The 21,972-nt window shown below is 58.9% G+C and overlaps 3 protein-coding genes across 8 annotated transcripts; 1 reads left to right on the top strand and 2 right to left on the bottom strand.

Annotated features, from left to right (window-relative positions):
• Positions 1-18: 18 nt before the first annotated feature.
• POLR2G (RNA polymerase II subunit G) lies at positions 19-3,009 on the bottom strand. Of its 2 annotated transcripts, XM_074272493.1 has the most exons (8): positions 2,867-3,009; positions 2,654-2,763; positions 1,203-1,362; positions 1,037-1,087; positions 882-947; positions 645-716; positions 408-441; positions 19-271 (listed from the first exon to the last, which is right to left on the bottom strand). In XM_074272493.1, the coding sequence occupies exons 1-8, from the start codon at positions 2,876-2,878 to the stop codon at positions 258-260; spliced, it is 519 nt and encodes a 172-aa protein (XP_074128594.1). In that variant the 5' UTR covers positions 2,879-3,009; the 3' UTR covers positions 19-257. The 2 variants fall into 2 exon arrangements, with proteins under 2 accessions (XP_074128594.1, XP_074128595.1); XM_074272494.1 differs by lacking the exon at positions 1,037-1,087.
• Positions 3,010-3,568: 559 nt separating this feature from the next.
• On the bottom strand, positions 3,569-17,429 carry LOC141545434 (5'-3' exonuclease PLD3-like). Its single transcript, XM_074272485.1, has 12 exons — positions 17,302-17,429; positions 15,742-15,863; positions 12,869-12,967; positions 11,505-11,662; positions 10,277-10,460; positions 8,664-8,778; positions 8,451-8,578; positions 8,168-8,368; positions 6,256-6,395; positions 5,852-6,017; positions 4,288-4,387; positions 3,569-4,136 (listed from the first exon to the last, which is right to left on the bottom strand). Exons 2-12 carry the CDS (start codon positions 15,811-15,813, stop codon positions 3,937-3,939), a joined length of 1,563 nt encoding a protein of 520 aa, XP_074128586.1. The 5' UTR covers positions 15,814-15,863; positions 17,302-17,429; the 3' UTR covers positions 3,569-3,936.
• Positions 17,430-17,786: 357 nt separating this feature from the next.
• On the top strand, positions 17,787-20,129 carry ZBTB3 (zinc finger and BTB domain containing 3). Of its 5 annotated transcripts, none has more exons than XM_074272466.1 (2): positions 17,787-17,826; positions 18,249-20,129. In XM_074272466.1, exon 2 carries the CDS (start codon positions 18,276-18,278, stop codon positions 19,683-19,685), a length of 1,410 nt encoding a protein of 469 aa, XP_074128567.1. In that variant the 5' UTR covers positions 17,787-17,826; positions 18,249-18,275; the 3' UTR covers positions 19,686-20,129. The 5 variants fall into 5 exon arrangements, with proteins under 5 accessions (XP_074128567.1, XP_074128568.1, XP_074128566.1 ...); XM_074272467.1 differs by having other exon boundaries at positions 17,801-17,822; XM_074272465.1 differs by lacking the exon at positions 17,787-17,826 and adding an exon at positions 17,833-17,947.
• Positions 20,130-21,972: the final 1,843 nt, after the last annotated feature.

The raw sequence follows: 21,972 nt of genomic DNA, 5'->3' as shown, positions 1-21,972 counted from the left end.
GAACAACGACTGAGAGAATCCACAAAATCTGACAACATTTATTAAGTGCCCGTTACCACCCGGGATGACAGACGCTGGGCTGCCCTAAGAACCAGGAGCCTTTATCTAAGTCAGAAAAGGCCAGGGGTCTACCAGAGAAAGGAACCTTGTTTCCCAAGGCCTCCAGAGAGCAACAGGGCCCAGCCTGGGGGATGCCGACAGCCGGCCTTCACGCCTTGCCGAAGACCACGATTAAACAGGGAAGAGCATGTCTCCACTCAGCTCACGAGACCTGGGACAAGTAAGGCACAAATAGAAAATGAGAACCGACCCAGAGCGGCAAGGAAACCCCACCGACGGCAGCCAGCCCGCCTCCTGCCCATCCCCAACCCAACCGCAGCAGGAGAAAGGAGCCGGGGAGGCCTTACCCAGGTAGTCGTCCATCAGGGAGCCAATCGCGAACTACAGGAGGCGAGAAAAGGAAGGAGATCAGAACGACTAAAGCTCAGCCCTCCCTTCCCTCCACGCACCCCCACCCCACCCCGGGACTCTGAGAACCTCAGGCCCCTCCCTCCAGTGAGTTGGGACAAGCTGTGGCCTGGGCCACTGCAGATGACCCGAACTCCCTGGGGACACAGACTGGGCCCAGCCAGGAAACAACTCACAATGTCGTTCTTATCCACCCGGGTTCCCACTATCTTCAGGCGGATTTCATCGTCCTGCTGAATCACAATGTCCTGGGGAAGGAAAGGCACAGATAGAGCCTGAATCATGGCGGGGAAGGGGTCCTTGGGGGGGAGGGTGCTCATGCATGTATAGATTATGGGGGAGGTGTGTGTGTAGGGGTCACGTGTGCCTGTGTAGGGGATTGTGTGTTCCTCCTCTCTCTTCCCCCCACTCACCTCATCCACTGTTTTGTAGCATGGAGGGTTAGAGTTGGGATCAAATTCCATCTCGGAGGGGATGGACTGGAAAGGAAACACGATGGACAGACATTGGTCACCGCCGTGTCCCGTGCCCATCCCTTCTCCCCAGCCCCCCCAGCCTTCAGACTCACGTGGCGAGAGATGAAGCAAGACATGGGTCCGATCTCCGTGAAGAGCCCCACCTACGGCGAGGAATGGCCGAAGTGACGGGTCCCACGCGTTGCCCCTCGTGCGGTCTGCCCCAAACCCCCAGCCCTCCCCCGCCGTCTCCCTCCCCAGCCCTTCCGGAGGGCTCACCTTGTTGACCTGGGTGACCACAGCATCCACGACCTCCCCCTTGAAGGGGCGGAAGACAATGGCTTTGTATTTGACGGGATACAGCACAAATCCTCGCCCAGGCTGGATCACCCCGGCCCCGATGTTGTCGATGGTCGTGACGGCGATCACAAAGCCGTATCTGGAGGGGGGAGCGAGGACAAGGTTGGGGACGGAGGCGGGGGACTATCTAGAGCCGGAGGCTGCAGAGCCGGGAGTCCAGCCCTCGGCCGCTCTCTGCTGCTCTCCTAGAGCCCAGAGAGACGTCCGCACTCAGAGGGGCGCCTGCCTGGGCTGCCATGGGACGCCGCCGATCCTCCTCAGGTCTCCCGTGAACCGATAAAGCACTGAGCAATTTGGTGCGAATTTAAACACGGATGATGAGAGGCTGCCTGGATAGCCACAGAGGCCACGGATGACGAGGGACGAGCCACGAGTCCCGGAGCGTGCCCTGGACCGACCAGGGAACACCCTGGCTGCAAGGCCAGGCCCAGGACATTGGGGGGAGGGGCCGGCTGGGAATCCAGGTTGGGGGGCCCCCGGGACTCCAGCTCCTTCTTGGTGATTAAAGGCAAAAGCAGTGGGGGAGGCCTGGCCACTCCAAAGTCCCACTGCCGCAGTGCGGTCCTATGAGCAAGGCCTTGGGGGGAGGGCAACTCGTGGTTAATTTGGGGACAAAGCGGACAACTCCTGCGCTGCTTATGCTGCTCCGATTTGTCCCGGAAGGAGAAAGCTCAACTCCAAGCCCACCTTTAACCGCTAAGGCAGTGGGGGGAGTGGGGAGCACTTGGCCCAGCTTCTCCTTGGTGGTGCCTGACTCCTCGGGGTCCTCACCAAGAACCCCAGGCTCCCCCTACTTCCTCCCCCATTCCACTATGGGCAGGTTCCAAAAGCAAACTGAGAGGACGGGCCTCAAGGCAGGCACTGGCCGCAGTCAGCTCCCTGAGGGCAGCCCCCCTTCCCCCCCTCCCCGCCAGCAGAGAAGCCCCCCCTGGCCAGAAGGCCCTGGAAGAGAGGGAGGGGCCTAAAACTTAGGATTCCTTCCCCAGACAGAATGGGACACTGAGGCAGGCGGGCGGGAGCCTCGTCGCCCAGGGCTCCTCCGGCTCTAGGCCAGGCTCAGAGGTCCGGGATCCTTTCAGCTGCGACAGGACCGGCCCCCTCCCCCCCCACGCGCACACGCACCCCCTGAGCCTCGGTTTCCCTTCTGTCCCGGGGGATAACGATGTCGGTCCCGGCCCTGGCACCGCGCCTGCGCGCAGAAGGGGCGCACTAGCCTGGGCCTCCAAGCCCCTCTCGGAGTCTTTACCTCACAGGAGTTTCCTCACACTCCCCCACCCCCAAGGCTTCCTCTCCGGAGGGTTTCCTCAGGTCCCCCATTCCGAGGCCTTCCAGCCCCGCCCCCCCCTGCCCCCCTGGCCGCCCTCACTCACTTGCCCGTGCACGTGCCCTCCACCTCAGTGAACAGTTTCTGCTTGACCGTGTTGAGCAGGTTCGGACCGAAGTACCGCGGGTGCAGCAGGATCTCGTGCTCCAGGGAGATCTGCGGGGACCATGCGGTCGGCCCGGGCTCGTGGCCCCCCGCCCCCCAACTTCCCGGCCCCCGAATCCCCACCTCGCCCCCTCCCCCATTCCGGCACGCTCACGTGGTAAAACATCGTCTCTGGGACCGGAGGGCGGGAAGAATTAACTCCACAGCCCGGAATCCGCTGGACCTACCGGAAGCACCCGAGCTTCCGGTGTAATGAGACCCTCCTCCACAACGTGCCCGCCCCTCCTGGCTCCGCCCACAACCACCTCACTACTTTTCTTACTTTTGGGTCACCTGATTGGCTAAAGGATATCTCCAGGCGACTAGCGCTGGTCCCACCCTCACGCAATGGAGGGTCTCTTCAGGGTGACTCCGCCCCCTATCCTCGCCTCCCGCCCACTCTGCTGCAGCCCATTGGCTACTATGTCAATCCGGCCCCCTCCAGCCCGCCTCCTAAGGCGGGGCTACGGCGCAGGGCTTAAACGGCCAATCTGGACTCTCCCGGGCTTCTCTTCGCGGCTGCTGATTGGTTCATTTTACATAGCCCGCCCTAGCTCCTAGCCCCAGCCCCCTCCCCTGTGCACGTGCAGGATTATTTTGGGTGGGTGTGTGGACTTCTGTGGGGCCTAAAGAAACCCGCCAGTGGGCGGGGCACGTGCTCCGGCCAGTCCTCCAATCCCAGGGCCAGATGCCGGTTCTAACTACTCCCACGCCTCCCTACTCCTTTGGGATTACACCTACAAACTCCTCAGGCAGCTAGTCTCCCGGGACTCCTCGTTTTCCGTCTGTCCCCCCCCAGGAGAAGAAAACACCAAACTTCAGTCACAAGAGTTTTCATTATTGGCCAAGCCCAAGTCTCTGCGTTTGCACCTGGCTCGGTCTGCCCGACTTCTCCCCGGCTCCCGGCCGAGTGCCCCCGGGGAGGGCGGCCCCGAGGGCTTCGGTCTCACCGCCGGTCTCTCCTCCCCCTCCTCCCCTTTCCCTCTGTGCTCCCCCCGGAGCCGGCCGGGAGCCCCCACTGCTCCGCATCCGCCTGGCCGCGGGCATCTTTATTGCGGTATCTGTGGCTTTCCCCGCTTGGCAGGGGAGGGTCCCGAGGGAGGGACCGGCCCCTCCCTCCCCCCAGTTCCAGGCTGGCCGGGGCGCTAAAACGAGTCCGGCCAGTCCCCGAGGCTCGATCCCCAACTAGCTGGTCCCCTCCGGGCCCGGGGCAGCGCAGGGGGGGCGCGGGCTCAGGGGCAGGGCGTAGGGAGAGGCCCAGTCTCGCTCAAAGACCGCCTGAAGCTCCCGCTGCACCGGCAGCATCTGGGCTCCTGGGGGCCGCGCGATCACCAGCGCCACGCCCGTGGTGCGAAGGAAGTAGTCGTGGGACCAGTTGGAGGTTCCTGGGGGGACGAGAGGAGGCTGACGGCGAGCGCTTCCCGCAGACCCCAGCAGGCCCGGGGCGGCGGGGGCACGTCCGGCGGGGCTGGCTCTGGAGGCGCGGCCCCTGCCCGCCCAAGAACCCCCCAGGAGCCCAGAGCCCGGCCCACTCACCGATGTAGGCAGCCTGGTCAGTGACCATGAACTTGTTGTGATTCATCCGGGCAAACGGGATCTGCCTTTGGTCCCGGCTCACGGGCACCGAGAACAGCTTCTGTGGGGGGGGGGGGGGGGGTTGTTAGTGCACACACTCTGGTTTTCTGGAGGACCCACGGGACCGTCATCTGCCGCTGAAGAAATGGCCCCAGGGAGTCCGCCAAGGAAGGGCCTCATGTCAGGTTTTCCAGACTCTCCACCGGCCGCCCTCTCACAAAGTCTGCACACAGTCGGCGCTTAATAAATGCTCGTGGACCGGCTGTTCCATCACTCCTTCCCCTCGGCGCTCGTGCCTCCACCATGAAATCCCCTTATATTTGCTCTGTGGAGTTCCTCTAATAGAGAGGAAACTCCCTCCAGGCTGGCACTGCCCATAAGTGACTTCCCCAGGGTCCCACAGCCAGGAAATGTGAAGTGCCCAAGACCAACTTTGGGCTGGTGCTCTGACCACTGTACCACCCTGCTGCCCGGCTGGCACTGCTCCTTGATCACTCTTGGCACAGCCCTGGGTTTTCAGCCGATATAACAGACAGCTGTTTCTGGAGACCCCGTTGTAAAAGGGAGCTCCGAAGCGCCTCTGAGCCCTCCCTATTAAGCTGGCACCCGCCTTCTGAAGGAGCCTAGAGAGGGCTTTCCATCTTTGGGGGGGGGGGGTGTCCAGTGCCGGGCACACCCATTATCAAAATCCATTCCCGATTCAGATCGGAGCGGCCCCTTGGCCACGGAGGGCTTCCTGGGGCCGGAAGAGGCGACGGCACCCCTGTAATTGCTCCCCGTCCCCTCTCCCCTTAAAACCGAGGCCACTTTCCCAGAGTTTTATGTTCTGGGTTCCTACACCACAAATAGTAGGTGCTTAATAGATGCTGGTTGAAACTCAGAGTAGCTTTAGACCTGTGATCAGTGCCGAGAGAAACCAAAAGTCTGAAGATGAAGGAGACCGTGGACCGAATATGCAGAAGGAGACAACTAGGAATTCATTTGGCCGGAGTGCAGATGCAGCCCGAGGGGTTACCCCCGCTCTGTGCCTCGGTCGCCAGAAGGAGAACAAGTGGCCCTTCACCCGTTCTCTTCCCCAGCCCCACCGTAACCTCCCTGAGGCAGCGGCTGCCTTTGCCTCTTGTATCCCCAGTGCTTAGCACAGGGCCCAAGACGTGCAGTTCATTGTTTTCAGTCTGGCCCAAATCTCCCTGTGACTCCCCCCATGGGGTTTTCTTGGCAGAGATTCTGGGGTGATTTGCCATTTCCTTTTCCAGCTCATTCGACCGATGGGGAAACTAAGACAGACAGGGTGTCCGAGGCTGCATTGGAATTCAGAAGGGGAGTCTTCCTGACTCTAGGCCTGGCCCTTTGCCGACTGCAGAGCCCCGGAGCTTCCCAGCCCGGGACACGGTGGGCATTTAGAAGCGTTTATTGGACTGCCCGGCCTTGAAACTCATTTACTAGCTAAGTGAGCCCCTTCCTCCCAGGGTTGGGGGGGGGGGGGCTGACAAGGCTACAAAGTGCTTCTGTAAAGGAAACTCACCACACGGAGAGGGCAGGACAGAGGCGGCTGGGCCAGGATGTTCAGGGACTCCAGAAAGATGAACATATTTGGATCCGACTGACGCCAGCAGCTGATCAGCAGCTGGATAGGAAGCCGCCGGTCACAGGCCGCGGCCCGCAGGGCCGAGTCCAGCTCTGGCCAGAACCTGGGAGGGGCACGGGGGACGTCGCTGGAGGGCTCGGGAGAAGCCCTCGAGACCAGGAGCTCCCAGACCCTCCCACTCCAAGGACAAAGGCACAAAGGCCTGCTTTCCGGGGGTGGCAGAGGAGCAATGACAGGGCAGAGGCCCAGGAGCTGCAGGAACAGCAGGTTCAGGACAGACTAAGATCTCGGGCCAGGGAGGCCGGCGTGAAAAGGGCGGCTCCAGGCCCGGGTCTCCTCACCTCTTGGGCTGGCAAAACATGCACTGAGGCATCAGATCCATGACAGAGACCTTGATGAACTTGCGAGCCTGGCTTATGGTGCTGAGGATGGCCTGGAGGTCCGACGTGCGGCCAGGGCCACACAGGGCTGGGGGGGAGCTCTGTAGCCACAAAGTTGGGTACAGCATGTGAGCTCATGGGGGGGGGGAGAAACGACTGGGAGGGGGAGAAACGACTGGGGGGGGGAGAAACGACTGGGGGGGGGAGAAACGACTGGGGGGGGGAGAAACGACTGGGGGGGGGAGAAACGACTGGGGGGGGAGAAACGACTGGGGGGGGAGAAACGACTGGGGGGGGAGAAACGACTGGGGGGGGAGAAACGACTGGGGGGCAAAGGCAGGGTGGCACTAGGAGCCAGCATGCTCCGGCTTCCCATGGCCTCCTAACCTGAACCCCCTTTACTCAGGATGCCTCCTCTGTGAGGTACTAGCCTCAGGTGCCTGCAAGCTGTTTGTCACCGGCCCCCAGGTCATTCCCTGTCCCACTCTGTGCTTGCCCTCATAGGAAAGGATTCCCATCTATACTGCTCTCCCTCAAACGAAGCAGATCCCCAGATCGTCCGCAGTCAGAACTGCCCCATCTTCCCCTTTGCCTGCTGGTGCCCCCAGCCCATCCTTCCTGGGCTCTCTGGCCCCCTTCCCCGGCCTCAGCCCTCCAGTGATCCTTGCTGGCGCCTCTCCCTGCTGGTCCCTTTCCAGCCCCAACCATGGACAAGGGCAGCCACCCTGCTTCCCACTTTCCCCCGAAGCTGCCGGGCAGAGAGAGGAAGGCCTGGCAGAAGCCGCAGTCTCTCTGGGGCCCCTGGTGACGCCCAGTGATCCTGGCTGGCCAACGCCCTGCCCACACTGGCTTTTCACATTCTGCCTTGGACACGTATTAGCTGTGTGATCCCAGATAAGTCATTGACCCTCCCAGCTTCAGTTGCCCCATCTGTAAAATCACCTGTCCCACAGGCTTGGTCTGAGGGTCTGTTTCCTAGAAGTATTTTGTAACCTCGGAAGCGGTCTCTTGAGGCTGTTACTAATTCTCCCTCGCTCCACAGCTGCCGGCCCCAGGTAGCCCTCATCCCCATCTAACTGTTCTCCCAGCTCTCCCCTCTCCCTCCCTGTGGCTGCCCAACTGGCCAGTCACTCACTGCTGTTCCCCCACGGCTGTCTGGGGAAGATGCCGGCTCCTCTGCTGTCCCCTGCATCCGGCCTCCCTGCCGTGGATCCCCACATACTGCGTGCTACAGCCAGGGGCCTATCTGCAGGAGACTCAGAGTTTAGCCTCTGGGCACTTGTTCTCCCTTGTGGGTTAGTGGGTCTTGGTGCTGCTCTGCCCGTGTCTTTCCCCTTGTTCCAGGTAACCCTTTTGGGGGATTAAACTTCTCTACGGATTTAGCGAGCAGCCAATCAGTGCTGAGCCGCCTCATGGAGCCTTTCTCCTGGCTACCTGGGAGCGTCACCGAGGGACTCGCCTTTCCCCTGTTAACTGTTAAAACCCCTTTTCCTGACTCCTTTTGTGCTCCCACAAAGCCGGTTCACCTCAGCCACTCCTGGGGCCTATTTTACGGCTTCATTTGGTCTAAAACCTCTAGTTGTCAATAAAGGCCCCGGCGAATTCTGCACTTGTGCCCTGGCCTTCATGTCTAGTGTTTCAGACCTTTTGTTGCCTCAGCCCGGGGGCCCTCAGAGGCCTCGGGGGCCAACCCCTCATTCTACAGATGAGAACACCGAGGCCTGTGGAGAGGCGATGACCCGCCTAGGATCCCCCGGGTGCTAAGTACGGGAGGGGTTTCCAGAGCTCCCTGGGCCCCCCCCCATTGTATCAGCAGGACAGAACCGGCCTCCCAGTATGGCTGGGGTGGGGGGAGGGGAGGCAGGTGTCTCACTGAGAGGTACACATCAGCTGGGTGACCATCGAGATGGAGGCGGATGGGCTTCTGGAGGCTGGAGCCAGCAGAGAAGTGAGGCGGCCAGGAGGTGGGCAGGACGGCCCTGGGCCCTCCGAGGGCCTGGTACATGTTGAAGATGGAGAGCAGGTCTTGGGCTACGGGGCTGCAGTCGTACAGGACAGCTCCTAGCTCCTTGATCTGAACGGAAGGTGAGGGGGCGCTGTGCCCGAGGCCTTGTGACCTGGCCTGCCTCCGCCTCCCCCTCTCTGCCACCCCCTACCTGGGTGAGGGCCCGCCAATCCGCGTTGGCGCTGCCCACATAGACATCCCGGCCATCCACCACCCAGAACTTGGAGTGGACGATGCCTCCTGTCAGCTGCTCCAGCTGCACTGGGGTCACTTTGGCTCCTGCACAGGGGGGGGGGGGGGTCAGTTAGAGCTTCTCCAGTCTCTCTCCCCCTCTTCTCCAGGGCCGGCCCCTCCCCCCGCTCACCATGCCTGCCCAGCTCATCCGCGTCAATGTCCGAGGGCTGGGGACTGTTCATGGCCACGTGTAACCGAACCCCCCGGCCGGGCAGGGACAGCAGGCGATCCAAGATCTCTTGGCCCTGCAGTCCAGGACAAAGAAAGGAGATTCGGTCTGTTGCCGGAAGCCAGGCCTCCCCAGAGCGTGTCCAGGGCTCCTGCCTGGCGCAGCCTCCTCTTGCGCCCCTCTGGGCTGCAACCTCTTCAAGGATCCCGGGGTCCTCCTCCTACCGGGGATGGTCGCCCCTCGCCACCTTAGTGGATGGTTCTAGAGAGCGAGGCAACCGAGGGCCCCCTCACAGGAGCCTCCGCCACATGGGCGAGCTTCCAAAGTCGGGTCAGGATTTCCTGGCCAGGTCCGGACTCGGAGCCACACAGGATGCCAGGAGAGACACCACTTGGCAGTTTTATGCTATGGCAAGCCATGGGCGTGGGTGCCAGTCAGGGCAGGCCCCGAGGAAGAAGGGAGGCTGCCAAGGTGAGCACCAGGCACGGGACCTACAGCATCCTGCGGAGCGCCGCCCGTGATGGAAAGGGAGAAACTGGGGAGACAGAGGGGCAGCTTTGGTAAAGGAGAGGGCGAAGGCGATGAGGAATGGAGACAGTTAGCAGCCTCTGGTCCTCCAGAGGCAGGGGGCAAGAGTCCGAGGGAGCACCTTCACTGCTCAGGAAGGAGGAGCCCAAAATGGCAGGGAGGGCAGGGCAGCCCAACACTCCAGTCCTGAGTGCGCAGAGAGGAGGAGAAGCGGAGGGGGGAGGGGGGAGAAGGGGAAAGGGGAGGGGGGAGGGAAAGAAACAAGAACTTATATAGTACCTACTGTGTGCCAGGGGCAAATACCTCATTTGGGGCCCGCAACAACTCTCAGAGGTGGGGCCTATACTATGTTAAGTCAGACAGAGTGAAATTCCCTCCTCCCTCCCTTTCCCCTTCCTTCCCCGTCTTCCTTTCCCTCCCTTCCTCCTTTCCTTCAGGTCAGGGATGCGAGTTCTGCCACTTATTAGACATTCAACCTTTGACAAGAGAAAAGAGAAGGGAAAAGCATTTATTAAGTGGCTACTATGTGCTGAAGCGTGTCTCTGTCTCTCCCCGTCTCCGTGTGTCTCTCTCTGTCTCTGTCTCTCTGACACACTCCCCCCTCCTGAGTGTGAGGGCCCAATGAAGGGAAGTCTTCCTGACCAGGCTTTCTACACTGTACCAGCCTTGAGGAAAGGTCTTGGGGGGAGGGGGGGAGACTAAGTACAGAAAAAAATCAAGTGTCTTCCAGGGGAGGAGAAAGGAGAACAGGCAGTGACTGGCCATGGAGCTGGGGGCTGGGGGGAGCACTAGGAGACCCGGACCCCAGAAGGGGGGAAGAGGGAACTGGGAATGAGCGTGTGGCCGGAGAGACGGTGGATGAGCAGAACGGGGCAGGGGGAGGGAGGACTGCAAAGGGCGGAGGCTGGCAGCAAAAGCCCGAGCTGGCAGGAGGGTGCAGTGCCCTCCAGAGCCGTTCAGCGGCCCCGCTCCTTTCAGCCTGGCCTCCTTCCTCGCCCGTTCCGATGCGATTCTTTTGCCCCCGTTCTCTTTTGATAACTCCTCACCTGCCAGCCTGAGGGGTGGGCACTGCCAGTGGCTCTGGACCGCAAAGTGAAGTTGTAGGCTGCGATGTCAACTTGGCTCTGGGCTCTTTGGATCAGCTGGAGCCAGGCCCGGTGGGTGGAGATATGCTGGGGGCTGCCCGGGCTGAAGCTCATGCCCTCTGGGATGCTCTCAGCCAGCACCAGACTGCAGAGTCAGGGAGGGCCAGGATGAGGAGGAGGACAAGAGAAGGCACCCTCCTCTCCCTCCCCCATTTAGTGCTCCCACCCCCCCTCGCCTTCTCCCTGCACTGCCTGGCCGAGTCTTCCTTCTTCCCGATAGCTGGCCCACTCTCCCACCTCCTGGAGTGCGGATGCCCATCATGCCTTCCGTATGACGGCCACAGTGAGCCGCTTGCCGCCCCCTGCCCAGGACGGGCCATCGCCACCCCCCCCCCCCCAGCCCTTCGCACCAAGGGGCCATCCGCCAGCTGATCACAGCCCCTTCATTTTACGGGCGAGGAAACGGGCCCACAGAGCCGAGGAGGTTTGTGTCCGAGGCAGGATTCAACCTGCTGCTTGGGGACAGAGCGCGCCGGGAGGCAGGAAGCCCTGGGTCCAGAACCGCCTCAGACCCTTCCTAGCAGGCTGAGTGCGGAGGCTCCGGTAACGGGACGTTCCCCTCCTCCAAGACTAATCGAGGCGCATTTAAGCTTGCGACCACCTCTGGGGCACTGGAGCTTTACGCACCATGGAGCCCCTGGGCGCTCGCAGAGCCTCAGAGTTAGCTCCCAGAAAACGGGCTCCCAGAGGGATCGATCCAGAAGCAGCAGGATTCCTCTCAATGAGCCCGTCTCCTCCTCTCCAACCGCCACTAGCCCATTTGTGTTGTGCTGGGCACAGCCGTGACAAGCCACTCCAGCTTTACCTCAGTGTCCTCGGCTATAAAATGGGAATAATTCCGGCCCCTACCTCCCAGGTGCAGTGAGGTAATATTTGTAAAGTGCTCGGCACAATGCCTGCCACACAGCAGGTGCTTTATAAATGCTCATCCCCTTCCTTGCCCTAGATCATCTTCTCTGGAACTTTTCCCTGGTTCCCATCATGCTCTACTTTTAAAAACCACCTCCATGGATCGCCCCTCCATTCCCCCAATCATCCATGAGTCCCAGGGGGCAGGAAGCAGCCTCTTTAGCAGGTATTCCAGTAAGGCTTTTAAGGTAAATCCCCCCCTCCCCAAGGGGCCTCTCACCTGCAGGCTGCAGGGCTGTCCCAGGCCGCCGGCTTGGCCTTGTCCGCCCAAGGGGGCCACAGCAACTCTGATGACAAGAATCCCAAAACGGCCAATCCCAGGAGCAGCAGGAAGAGGGCAGAGAGCAGGAGCTGGACGGTGGAGGGACCCTGGGAGGGCTGTGGGCCACAGAAGAGCAGCCAGGACTGAGGGAAAGGCCCTCCCACCGGCCCCCCTAGGCCTGAGCCCCAGAGAGGTGACACAAGAAAGACAAAAGACAATCTGTACAAAAGCACTCATGGCGGCAAAGAGCTGGAAACCAAGGGGACAGATGGACAAAGCCCGGACGGGAACGTGGGAGCCTCACTCAGAAGTCTGGGAAGACTCATGGGCCCCAATGCCGAGAAACCCAAGCAGGAGGGCACATGACCAGGACGACAAGGCTGCCAGAGGAAGCCCCTGGAGAGCCTGCAAGTCAGAGCCGGGCAGGGGCCAGAGGGCCCAGGAGGACAGACGGGGCCAATAGGGTGGGATGTCTATCTCTGCCTCTAGTGTGACCCCGAGGTCAGGGCCGTTTTATCTGACTGTGTCCCCAGCACCGGACAAGATGGCTGGAATGTTTTCCAGAGGAGGAAGCGGGGTCAGGACTTGTGAGTTCCTCTAATGGGAGAGCCTTCTTCCTAGGAGCCGCTCAGCTGTCCTTCTGCCACCATGTGATTGGGCCATCACGGCCGGTGTCGGGCACAAGTGGAGATTATGGTCTCAACTCCCAGACCAACTCCTAGCCGTGCCCCCCGCGGCCCCTCCGGCGCACCCTGCAAGAGCTGTGGCAGGTCACCTGGCACATTCCCCACTGCCATCAGTGAGCTTCTTAGAGCCCAGGGCCCATCACTCCATCCCCGCCTCCCCCTCAAAGTCCAGAGACTCCCTACTGTCTCCAGGATCAAAGAGAAAATGTTCAAAGTGCTTCAGAGTAATCCAGGCCCCCTTGCCTCTCCAGTCCCCACTGAGGACTCCACCTCTGTCCCCTAGTCCTGGGTCTAGAAGGCTCTCCCTTCTCTGCTCCCAACTGCTGACTCCTCAGCCTTTAAGCTCAGTTAAGATCCTACCTTCCACGGGAGGCCTTCCCTGGTCCCTGCTTAACCCTGGCACCTGCTTAACCCTGGCACCTTAATAGTTTCCTATTTATCCTGTATCCAGCCCGTTTTGTATACATGTTGCCTTCCCCATCAGACTGCAAGCTTCTTCTGGACCTTGGAGGCTGCTAGGTTCTATTAGGGTTTGGGTAGAACGTTCCCCAGGCCAGGTTCCTGTAGCTTGAGAAGACGACCTTACTGGAGTCATGGGGGGGGGGGAGGTGAAGGGGAGTTCTCAGGGGCTCTTACCCTCTTCTCCAGAGCACCGGGGTCATAGGGCAAGTGTGGATTTCTCTTTTCAGACTCCAATCCCTTCGGCCTTCGTAGGTGCATGGATGGATATCTGGGCTAGGAAAGAAGTAGAAAAAGAGGTGGTAAAATATTTTAAAATTATATCAGGGAAGGATAGACATGGGTCCCTGTTACTGAAGAGGCTCCAGAGGAGTCTGTTTGACTGAGCAAAGCTCCGTCCCTGTGTTCTGAAGAGCAGCGGGGGCCCCACTCGCCATCCCTCAAGACTCCCAGAATCCCAAGGGACCTCAGAGATGGCTCATCCGGCCGTGAACAAGGAGCCTTCCAGTCTTTGCTTAAAGACTTCAAGTCAAGAGAAATCAGCTACTTCTCAAGCAAAGGGCAGCTTCTTATTTTCTGATGGCTCCTATTGTCAGGAAGGTTCTTTGCCCCAACTACACTGGTGAGAAATAAGTCTGCTGGGCTTAGGAGGGGGTGAAGTCTTTAGTTACACAACTGCAGAGGTGGCCAGCCTATAGAATTTGAACACTTGCTATCAACAGACACGTGGTCTTTTTACCATCCAAAACGCAAGTCCCTCCAGATTCCCCTTTGGCCGAGCACTACAAGGCTTACAACCTATCTGGAGAGGCTAATTCTTCCACACTAGTCTGGAGTCTCTTCCTTCAGTCACAGCATTACCTCTTCCCTCGGCCTTCATCTTGTTTGGACTTAGTTCAGTCCTTTTAGTAGTTTTGTTTCCTTCCTCAGCCTCTATTTCTTAAGTTTCAGTTTCATTTTTCTAATTTAATTTTCATTTCCCTGCATTTCTCTAACTTAATTCTTATAACTCTGGAAACTAACCCCTCAAACAATTCTCATGCATCCGATCCAAAGGAACAAACATTTAGCAGATACCTTCGGTGGGTCAGGTCCTCTGCACGGTCCCTGCCCTCAAGGAGTTTATATTCTAGCAGAAAACATACCATCTACACAGATCACTGAGAACATGATTGGGAGGGAGGGAGGGTGTGAAGAGAGCCGTGGGGGCAGCGGGGGAAGGCCTCAAAGATCAAAGGGTGGTCATCCACGCCCTTGTCCATCTTCATTGCTCTCTGAATGGACTCCTGTTGGGTTAGCCATCTCCCTCCTGTTGGAGATTTAGGCTGAAAGGGAAAAGCCTGGCCGATGGAGAGGGATTTTTGCTGCTATCTCCTTTCCTAAGTCATTGAGGGATCTTGCAAAGGAGGGACAAGAACTCTTGAAGCCAAACTGGGGGTCTGGAGACTAGAAAAGCAAGGCTTGAGCAGAGAAGAGTTCCTCCTGCTCTTTCCCCTCAGTTCCAGCTCTCCTGTTGGGTCAGGACATGGGGGGACTCCCAGGCTCATCCTGGACTCTTCCCAAATTTCCTTCATCCCCAACCCCACAGCCAGGGGTCAACCTGCCACCAGGTCTTGCTGTTCTACCTGTCCGCCTTCCCAACCCTTACCCAGGTGCGGGCCCTGATTACCTTCTGCTTCAACCACGGCAGAACATTTATATAAGATTATAAAGAAAAACAACTTTGAAAGAATTCTGATCACAGCAGGGACCAGCCGTAGCTCTACAAACGTGCCCCTCCCTACTGCCCGACAGGTGATGAACTCGGGGCAGAAGGACACATCTGGTCTACGGCCAGTAGGACAGTTTGTTTTGGTCAATGTTGTAGAGGCTGCAGAGAGTGGGGGAATGCTGGGTAAGGCATAAGACCCTTTAGCCCAGAGGAACCCCGCTGACAAGATCTGGTTTGGCTTTCCCTCTGGTCTCTTTTTAGGGGAATCCCAAGGACTTAGAGAAGGTTGTAAGTGTCCTTGGTTTAGTTGCTCTTGCACTATATCTAATAAGGCCTGAATTCTATCACTTGCTAAGGGCCGCTGTTCCACCCACACCGGTGGATCACATTTCCATTAAGTGAGAACAGGTGAGGGAGCAGGCAGGCCTTCAACAAAGCCGAAATACTCAATGGGAACCCTAACCGTTTTAAGGTGTCTCTTTCCCATAGATTGATGGGGATTTTTTTTAAACTACAAAATCTTCAAATTTCCACCTCAAGGGGGTAGCACGAAGTTCAGATATTGTTAGTGGGTTTCTTCTGGGCTTATGCCTTAGCCAGAGTTCCCCCACTATCTGCTACCCTCTACAGACTGTCTGGCATCATTTTTTTCTTTTCTTTTTTCCCCCCACGGAAGAAAGAAAAACAATTTCAATTGCAAAATACTCGGTTGGAATTTAAAATAAGGCTCAGTAATGAAGGATGCTGAACTTGGAAGTGTAAGAGCACTCTCCTTGCGAAAGGCCCCAGTGTGTTTGTCTTAGGACCCTCTCCATTGAGGCTTCCCAGTTCATTGGGGAGATCACTTGTTTGTCTCAAATTGTTTGCTTGTTGTCTCTACATCTGAGGTTTCTGAGGACAGATCTTTTTTGCCTTTCCTTGCGTCCCCAGGGCCTGGCACACAGTAGGGCGGCAGACCTCTAAAGACCTGTTGGCTTGATCTGACTTGGAGGTAGAGTCACAGGACCTGAATCCTGCCTTTGCCCTGGACTTCTTTGCTTTAGTACTAATCGTTTTAGTCCGCAGGGATCTGGGGGCTGCCCTGGGGGTCGTGGGTCATGAATGCCTCAAGAGGGCATGGATTTAGAACTGGAAGGGACCTTGAAGGCCCAAGCCCTTCATTCTACAGATGAGATAACGGAGGGTTATGCAGCTAGGAAGCGTCTCGGTCTATGACTCGTTCTGTAAAATAGAGGTGTTTGCTTTAAAACGTCCCAGCCCCGTCCGCATTCAGTTTGGGGACCTCACTCTCTGCAGCCCCGGGGAGCAGCCCCTGTGGATGGTGGGAGGCAACTCTTACACTTAGCTCCCCTTGGGCCAGGTCCTCTGATGGGAGCTCCTCCGAGTCTTGCAGTGGTGGGTCAGTGGCCATAGCGAGGCCCGTCTTCCAGGTTCCTCCGGGTGCACAGGAGGCAGCAGACCCTGGTGATGATTGGGCAACAAAAGAACGGGTAACGTGTCCATAGTCCTTTCCTGCTTTGCAAGCATTTCACAAATATTACCCGATCTGAAAAACCAAAGCAACCTTCGGGGCAGCGGCTCTCGTCCTCATTTTACAGCTAGGGAGACTGAGGTGGACAGAAAGTGCCTGGCCCAGGGTCACGGCCGGGGGCTGGTGGTTCCAGGCCCCGCCCTTGGTACTTTCTGGACTCTCTCCTGCCTCACTAGGCTTCCTTGGCGCCGCTAGGATGGCTCTCCCCAGGAGACCCGGACCCCAAGCTCACCCGCTCTGGCTCTCCCCCTCCTGGCCAAAGCCTTCCCCGGTACCCACGAGGCCCTCTGTGTCCCTCTGCAGCAACGAGACTTTTTCCTTGGATTTGGTCCAGGAAGTCTCTAAAAGGGGGTTGCTTTGGGGGGGGGAGGCAAACCCTGATTCTTCCCATTATTTTGACTTCTGTTACCGGGTCTGGCCCTTTCCTCAGAGGTTCTGGAACAATCAGTCATCAAATACAAAAATGAACCTCGGTCTCCCAGTTCCTTCCGCCAGTGGGTCCTCGAGGAAATCCTGCCCCAGGCCGAAGTCGGAGCGGGGCCGGCGGCGCCTCCCTCGTGCCCGCCCGGCTCCGCAATCAGCGACCGCCTCCTTCCTCAGCTGTTGCTATTTACTCAGGCCTGGCGGTCAACAAGCATCAATTGACTGAAATTAATCGAGGGATAGTAACCAGCGGCTTCCTTCCGGACCAGAAAGGGCGGAGCGTCCCTTCGCCACCGGCGGGATGTGGAACGTCCATACCCCGAATAACTTAGGCTGCTGGCTTTCTCCCCGGGGGTGAGAGGTGGAGGGAGCCAGGGAAGGAATCTGCAACTCAAAAGTTTTAAAGACAAATGCTAAAAACTGCTTTTCCACGGACCTGGGGAATAACAAGCACTAATTTTTTCTTCAAGAAATTAACTTTTGTTTGCGGTTTAATTAAATATTTTCCCCAGGCTCGTTTAAAACACTTTTTTTACATTTGTTCTTTACATTTTTGAGTTCCAGATTCTCTCCCTTGCCCCCCTCCCCAACCCCTGGTAAAAAAACCACAAATGAGGTTTCTTAAGAGTGGAGCCTACTTTGAGTGGACCCCCGGGAGGTGAGAAGGGGGAGGGGGAGCCACTTTACGGCCTCCCCCAGAACCCAGTGCACGGTCTCGGGGGCGAGCCTCTCCGGGTGGGAGGGCTTCAGTCAGGCTCTGCGAGGGGGCGGGGCGCCAAGCTCCTAGGGCTCTGGTCAATTTCTGTCTCACGCTCATTTATCGGAGGCGGGAGCTGAGTGAGGCGGAGAAGTGACCCGGCCGCATAAGTGCAAGCCGAGATTCGAACCCCAGCCTGCGTTTCCCTGCCTGTGTTTGGGCACCTCTGGCGCTGGGGACCTCACTACCTTTCAAAGCAAAGCCGCCCTCGGAGGAAGAGGGCCGAGTTACGGGGAAAGCGGCCTTTGCATCACACACGGAGGTCGCGGGCGGGGGGTGTGGGGGAAATAACGCCGACCCCGCCAAAAGCCGGCGAGGGTGCAGTTTTTAGGAGCCTGTGGGGAGGCTCAGGAGCCAATAAGCTGCAAGCGGCGGGGCGGAGCTGGGGGAGTGTAAACTCGTCCCACGCGGGTGCCGCCCCCGCGGCTTCGAGCCTTCCCCCCACACAACCCCGCCCCTGCTCCCTCCGCTAATCAAGGGAGGCATTGAGGAAACGGGGCGGGATGAGGAAGCAGAGAATTGACAGCGGGTGGGGGCAATCAGGTGACGGGTAAGCGTGAGCGATGTCGCCTCGCGCCCATCTGGAGGCCGCTGCCGCCTCGAGGGCGGGGGCGTGCCGACCAATCAGAATCGAAGAACGGCGAACCTCGACCAATAATAACGAAGGGGGTGGGGAAAGGGGCGGGGTTCTCCAGGCCGCTGCTCGGTGGTGGGTGAGGGATCAGTTTCTTCTGCTCGTTCCCACCCCCGGGACTCCCCATTCCCACCGGGATGCGAGAGGAGGGGGCCTTGGGGAGTTCCTGGTCTGGGTTGGAGGAGCGCCTCGGGGAAAGGGTCCGGGAGCACAGAAAACTCCCGATCGGGGAGGTGGGGGGGGCTACGGGTTGGGCATAGCCGAGGAGTGAGGGGCCCGGCGGGGGGGCGGGACTTCCGGGGGGCCGGGTTTTCCGGGCGTGGTGGTTCCCGGCGGGGGGCGGGGCTTCGCGGCTTTCCTGGTGGGCGGGGGGCGGGGCTTTGGGGAGCCGGGAGCCGATCCTGGGCCGTGGGTGGGCTGGCCTGGCTGGGAAGTGGCTAGAGCTAGGGCTCCGATGGGCCATGCCCGTGCTCATGGCCTGTGGCTTCCCTCTCTCCCCAGGGCCCCGGGGTCCCCCCGCCAGGTTCCATGGAGTTCCCCGGGCACAGCGAGCAGCTGTTGCAGAGCCTCCGGGAGCAGCGCTCCCAGGGCTTCCTGTGCGACTGCACGGTGCTGGTGGGCAGCACGCCGTTCCAGGCGCACCGGGCCGTGCTGGCCTCGTGCAGCCCCTTCTTCCAGCTCTTCTACAAGGAGCGGGACCTGGACAAGTGGGACCTGGTGTGCATCCACAACGAGATCGTCACGGCGCCCGCCTTCGGGCTGCTGCTGGACTTCATGTACGCCGGCCAGCTGGCCCTGCGCGGGGACACGCCCGTGGAGGACGTGCTGGCCGCCGCCAGCTACCTGCACATGAATGACATCGTCAAGGTCTGCAAGCGGCGGCTGCAGGCCAGGGCCCTGGCCGAGGCTGACAGCACCAAGAAGGAGGAGGAGCCCTGGGGGCAGCCGGCCACCCCCGAGCCACTGCCCAGCACCTCCCGCGGCCTGGCGCCCGTGCCCCCGCCCCCCGACGCGCCCAGCTGGAGGGACCAGGACCAGTGGAAAGGGCCCGCCCCGGCCCCTGCCCCGCCCGCCGCCCCTCACGCCGAAGAGCCCCCAGGGCCCGACGGGGCGGACACCACCCAGCCTGGCATGGAGGCTCCCGCGGTGGATGGCTCCCTTTCCAGCCCCACCAGCTCCACGGAAGCAGTGCCCCCCACCTACTTTAACCTCAGTGTCGGGGCTGCCCCTGGGGAGCCCGCGGGGTCCCTGGAGGTGGATCCTGAGAACACAGGGATCGGGGGTCCACGAGAACCTAGTGGGCCGGTAGAGGGCTTCTACCCTCCCGTGCCAGCCCCAGCTCCGGGAGAGGCGGAGCCCGTGCAGGTGAAGGTGGAGGCCATCGTGATCTCCGACGAGGAGGCCGAGGGGCCGGAGGAGAGGCCGCGGGCATCCGAGGGATTTTTCTTGCTGGGAGTAGCCAGTCGGAACCGCTATGCCCCTCCTGAAGCACCGGAAGAGGCCACGGCTGCGGGGGGCCCTGGGCTCGAGGAGGGGGGCCTGGCTGAGCACTTTCTGGCCCCTGACGCTCACCTTCCCTACCACCTGTTAGCCGGCCCCGGGCACTATCACCCCGGGCTGGTGACCCCGCCTCCAGCCTCAGCACACAGCGGCCTGCCCGAGTCTCTCTACTTGCCCCCCGAGTACGAGGTGGCCTCCGGGGGCTTCGGGGTTTTCATGGAGGATGTCCCCACGTGCAAGATGTGTGGGAAGACCTTCTCCTGTTCCTACACCCTGAGGCGCCATGCGACTGTGCACACCAGGGAGCGGCCCTATGAGTGCCGCTACTGCCTGCGGAGCTATACGCAGTCGGGAGACCTGTACCGCCACATCCGCAAGGCCCACAACGAGGACTTGGCCAAGCGCAGCAAGCCCGACGCCGAGGCGGCCCCCTCCTAGGCCTGCGCCCCTGGCTCTGACTTCAGCCTGGGGAGTGGGAGGGGGCGCCCCAAGAGCCCCGGACTCGGCCCCTGGGACTGTCTGGGGAGCGGAGTCCCCTTTGAGAGGAGGGAAGGCTGGGAGGTCATCCCCGATGCTGCTGGGGAAGATGGGTGTGGGGGTTGGGCTGCTGTAGTGCCCATGCTCGGCCACAGGTGAAAGGGCAGCATTGGCTTAATTCTGCCCTGCGGTGGGAGAGCCACGTCACCAGCTTGGGCTGGGTCTTGCTCTCCCATTTCTCCCAAGCGGCTCTCTACTTCCCTCCCTGGGTTAGGCACAGAGGCCCATTTCATTAGCGATCAGAGAGCACCATGGCCTTCGGAAAGTTCCCTTGAAGCTGTCACTTGCCACTCCAAGTATTGTCTTATTGCCTGGGCCATAAATGTGAAAGTGAAACCCTTTCTATGAAGTGGTCTTGGCTGGTTTTTTCCCCACCCTGGACAAATGGGCCTAATGTTAATTGCTCCTAAGACCTTCCAAGAATCTGGCCTGGGGGAGGAGGGGTGGCTGAGGGGGAGTCGGGTGGTCAGCAAGGGACAGCAGCTGCAAAGCGAGTTTTAGCTAGAAAAAATACAGCCTAATTAGGACACGGCACTGAACCCCACGTGGGCTGCAGCTAATGGGTCAGTCTGTGCACATGGCTCCATTTGTGCAGCAGACAGCTCCTAGGTGACGCCTGGGGCTGGGGTCAGACAAGTCAGTTGAGGACTCTGGGCCTGAGGCCCAGCCTGTTAACCCTCGGATGCAGTCGAGGAGGGCTGTTGCTCGAGGACGGAGGCTTGGGACACCCAGGGTAATTAATAACAGCTTAGATTCACAGAATGTTTTCAGGTTTGTACAAGATGACGTGAGCCAGAATCTGTCAGAGAAGGAAATGGGGGGCAAAGAGGGAGGGACATGCCCCGTGACCGAAGACTTGCAAGGGAGAGGGGACGCCGAGATCTTATACCTAGTCTCCTTTCCTGTCTGCTTGAGAGTTCCCCACCAGGTGGAGGAGACTCTGCTTTCTGACTTCTCCCTAGAGCATCTTGAGGTTTGTCTCACAATGTCCACTTCTCAAAGCCAGCTCCTTTGGCTTTCTGTATCTGGGGAGGAGCTGGAATGTTGGGAGGCAGCCCAGGGGACCTTATTTACATTTAAAGAGCTTAAATTCTAAAGTTCTCCATGACAAGTGGCTGACATCTTTCATTTCAAAGTACCCACCAGCTGTCCAACTCGGGTGACCTAAAGAGGTTCTTGCTGGGGTGCCAGGACACTTGGGAGGAGGCAGGGAGGGAAATGCCTTTCACTTTGTGAAGGGAGGGGCCAGTCTACATCTGGGTGATGGAGAGCTTCCTGTGCATCTGAAACATCCCCACTTAGAGACTCCGAAGTCCTAGACTCTTTGGACTTGGTTTTCTTGTCCAATATTCTGCCCACTGAAGGAGTCCTTTCTGTCACATTGCCAAAACCAAAAGGGAGGCATTAAGCCTCTGCTTAAATGGTGGGATGAGGGATGGGCGAGTAAAAGATCTAGTCTCAGGTTCTGGACTTGAATTTCCGTTGTGACACCATTCGGTCCTTGGCCCTGGACAAGTCGTTTCCAATCTCTGCCTGTTTCCTCATCTCAAGTTTTCATGGGAGTGAGACTGAAGATCCTGTCTAGTTATCACCTGATGACCACTAACGAGCCACTTGTAATTACAAGGTATACCATTCTGTTTTTGGACCGTCCCAATGGCTAAAAAGGGCCTTGGGTTGAGCCAAAATCTTCCCGCCTTATAGAGTTGAAGCATTACATTACCTCCCTTTAATAACCTGATTATTTCCATCTTGGAAATTGCTAACACGTTTCAATTCCTGTTCTGACCCAGGATACAATAGGAACTGGAACAGAAGTTTGTCGGCATTGAGCAACTTCCCAGGTTTCACCAAAGGAGGGAAAGGCTCAGAATGCCCTTTCTTAGACCTTCCTTTCCTTTCCCCTTTAGCTCCAATTAGTTCTAGCTGTGATAGAATTGTAATGTTGGAGGCAGTTTTTTCACTGACATTTTCCATGTCCTTTCAACTGCTTATTCCTTGTTTCTTTTCCATTCCTGCTTAGGAAACATCTCGATCCCTTTCCTTTTTTCTCACAGTCTCTTTTCAGATGCTCCACGTCATTCATTAGAGTCTTTGACCCAGCAGCCCCAAGTTATTTAATTCCCCCCACAGCTCAGTCAGTTGATGAGGAACCTGGCCTCTAAGATTCCAGTGCTTGGCTTTCTGG

The sequence above is a fragment of the Sminthopsis crassicaudata genome, chromosome 6 (genome assembly GCF_048593235.1).
Source record: "Sminthopsis crassicaudata isolate SCR6 chromosome 6, ASM4859323v1, whole genome shotgun sequence".
NCBI lineage: Eukaryota > Metazoa > Chordata > Mammalia > Dasyuromorphia > Dasyuridae > Sminthopsis > Sminthopsis crassicaudata.
This window is presented reverse-complemented; position numbering and strand designations above follow the sequence as displayed.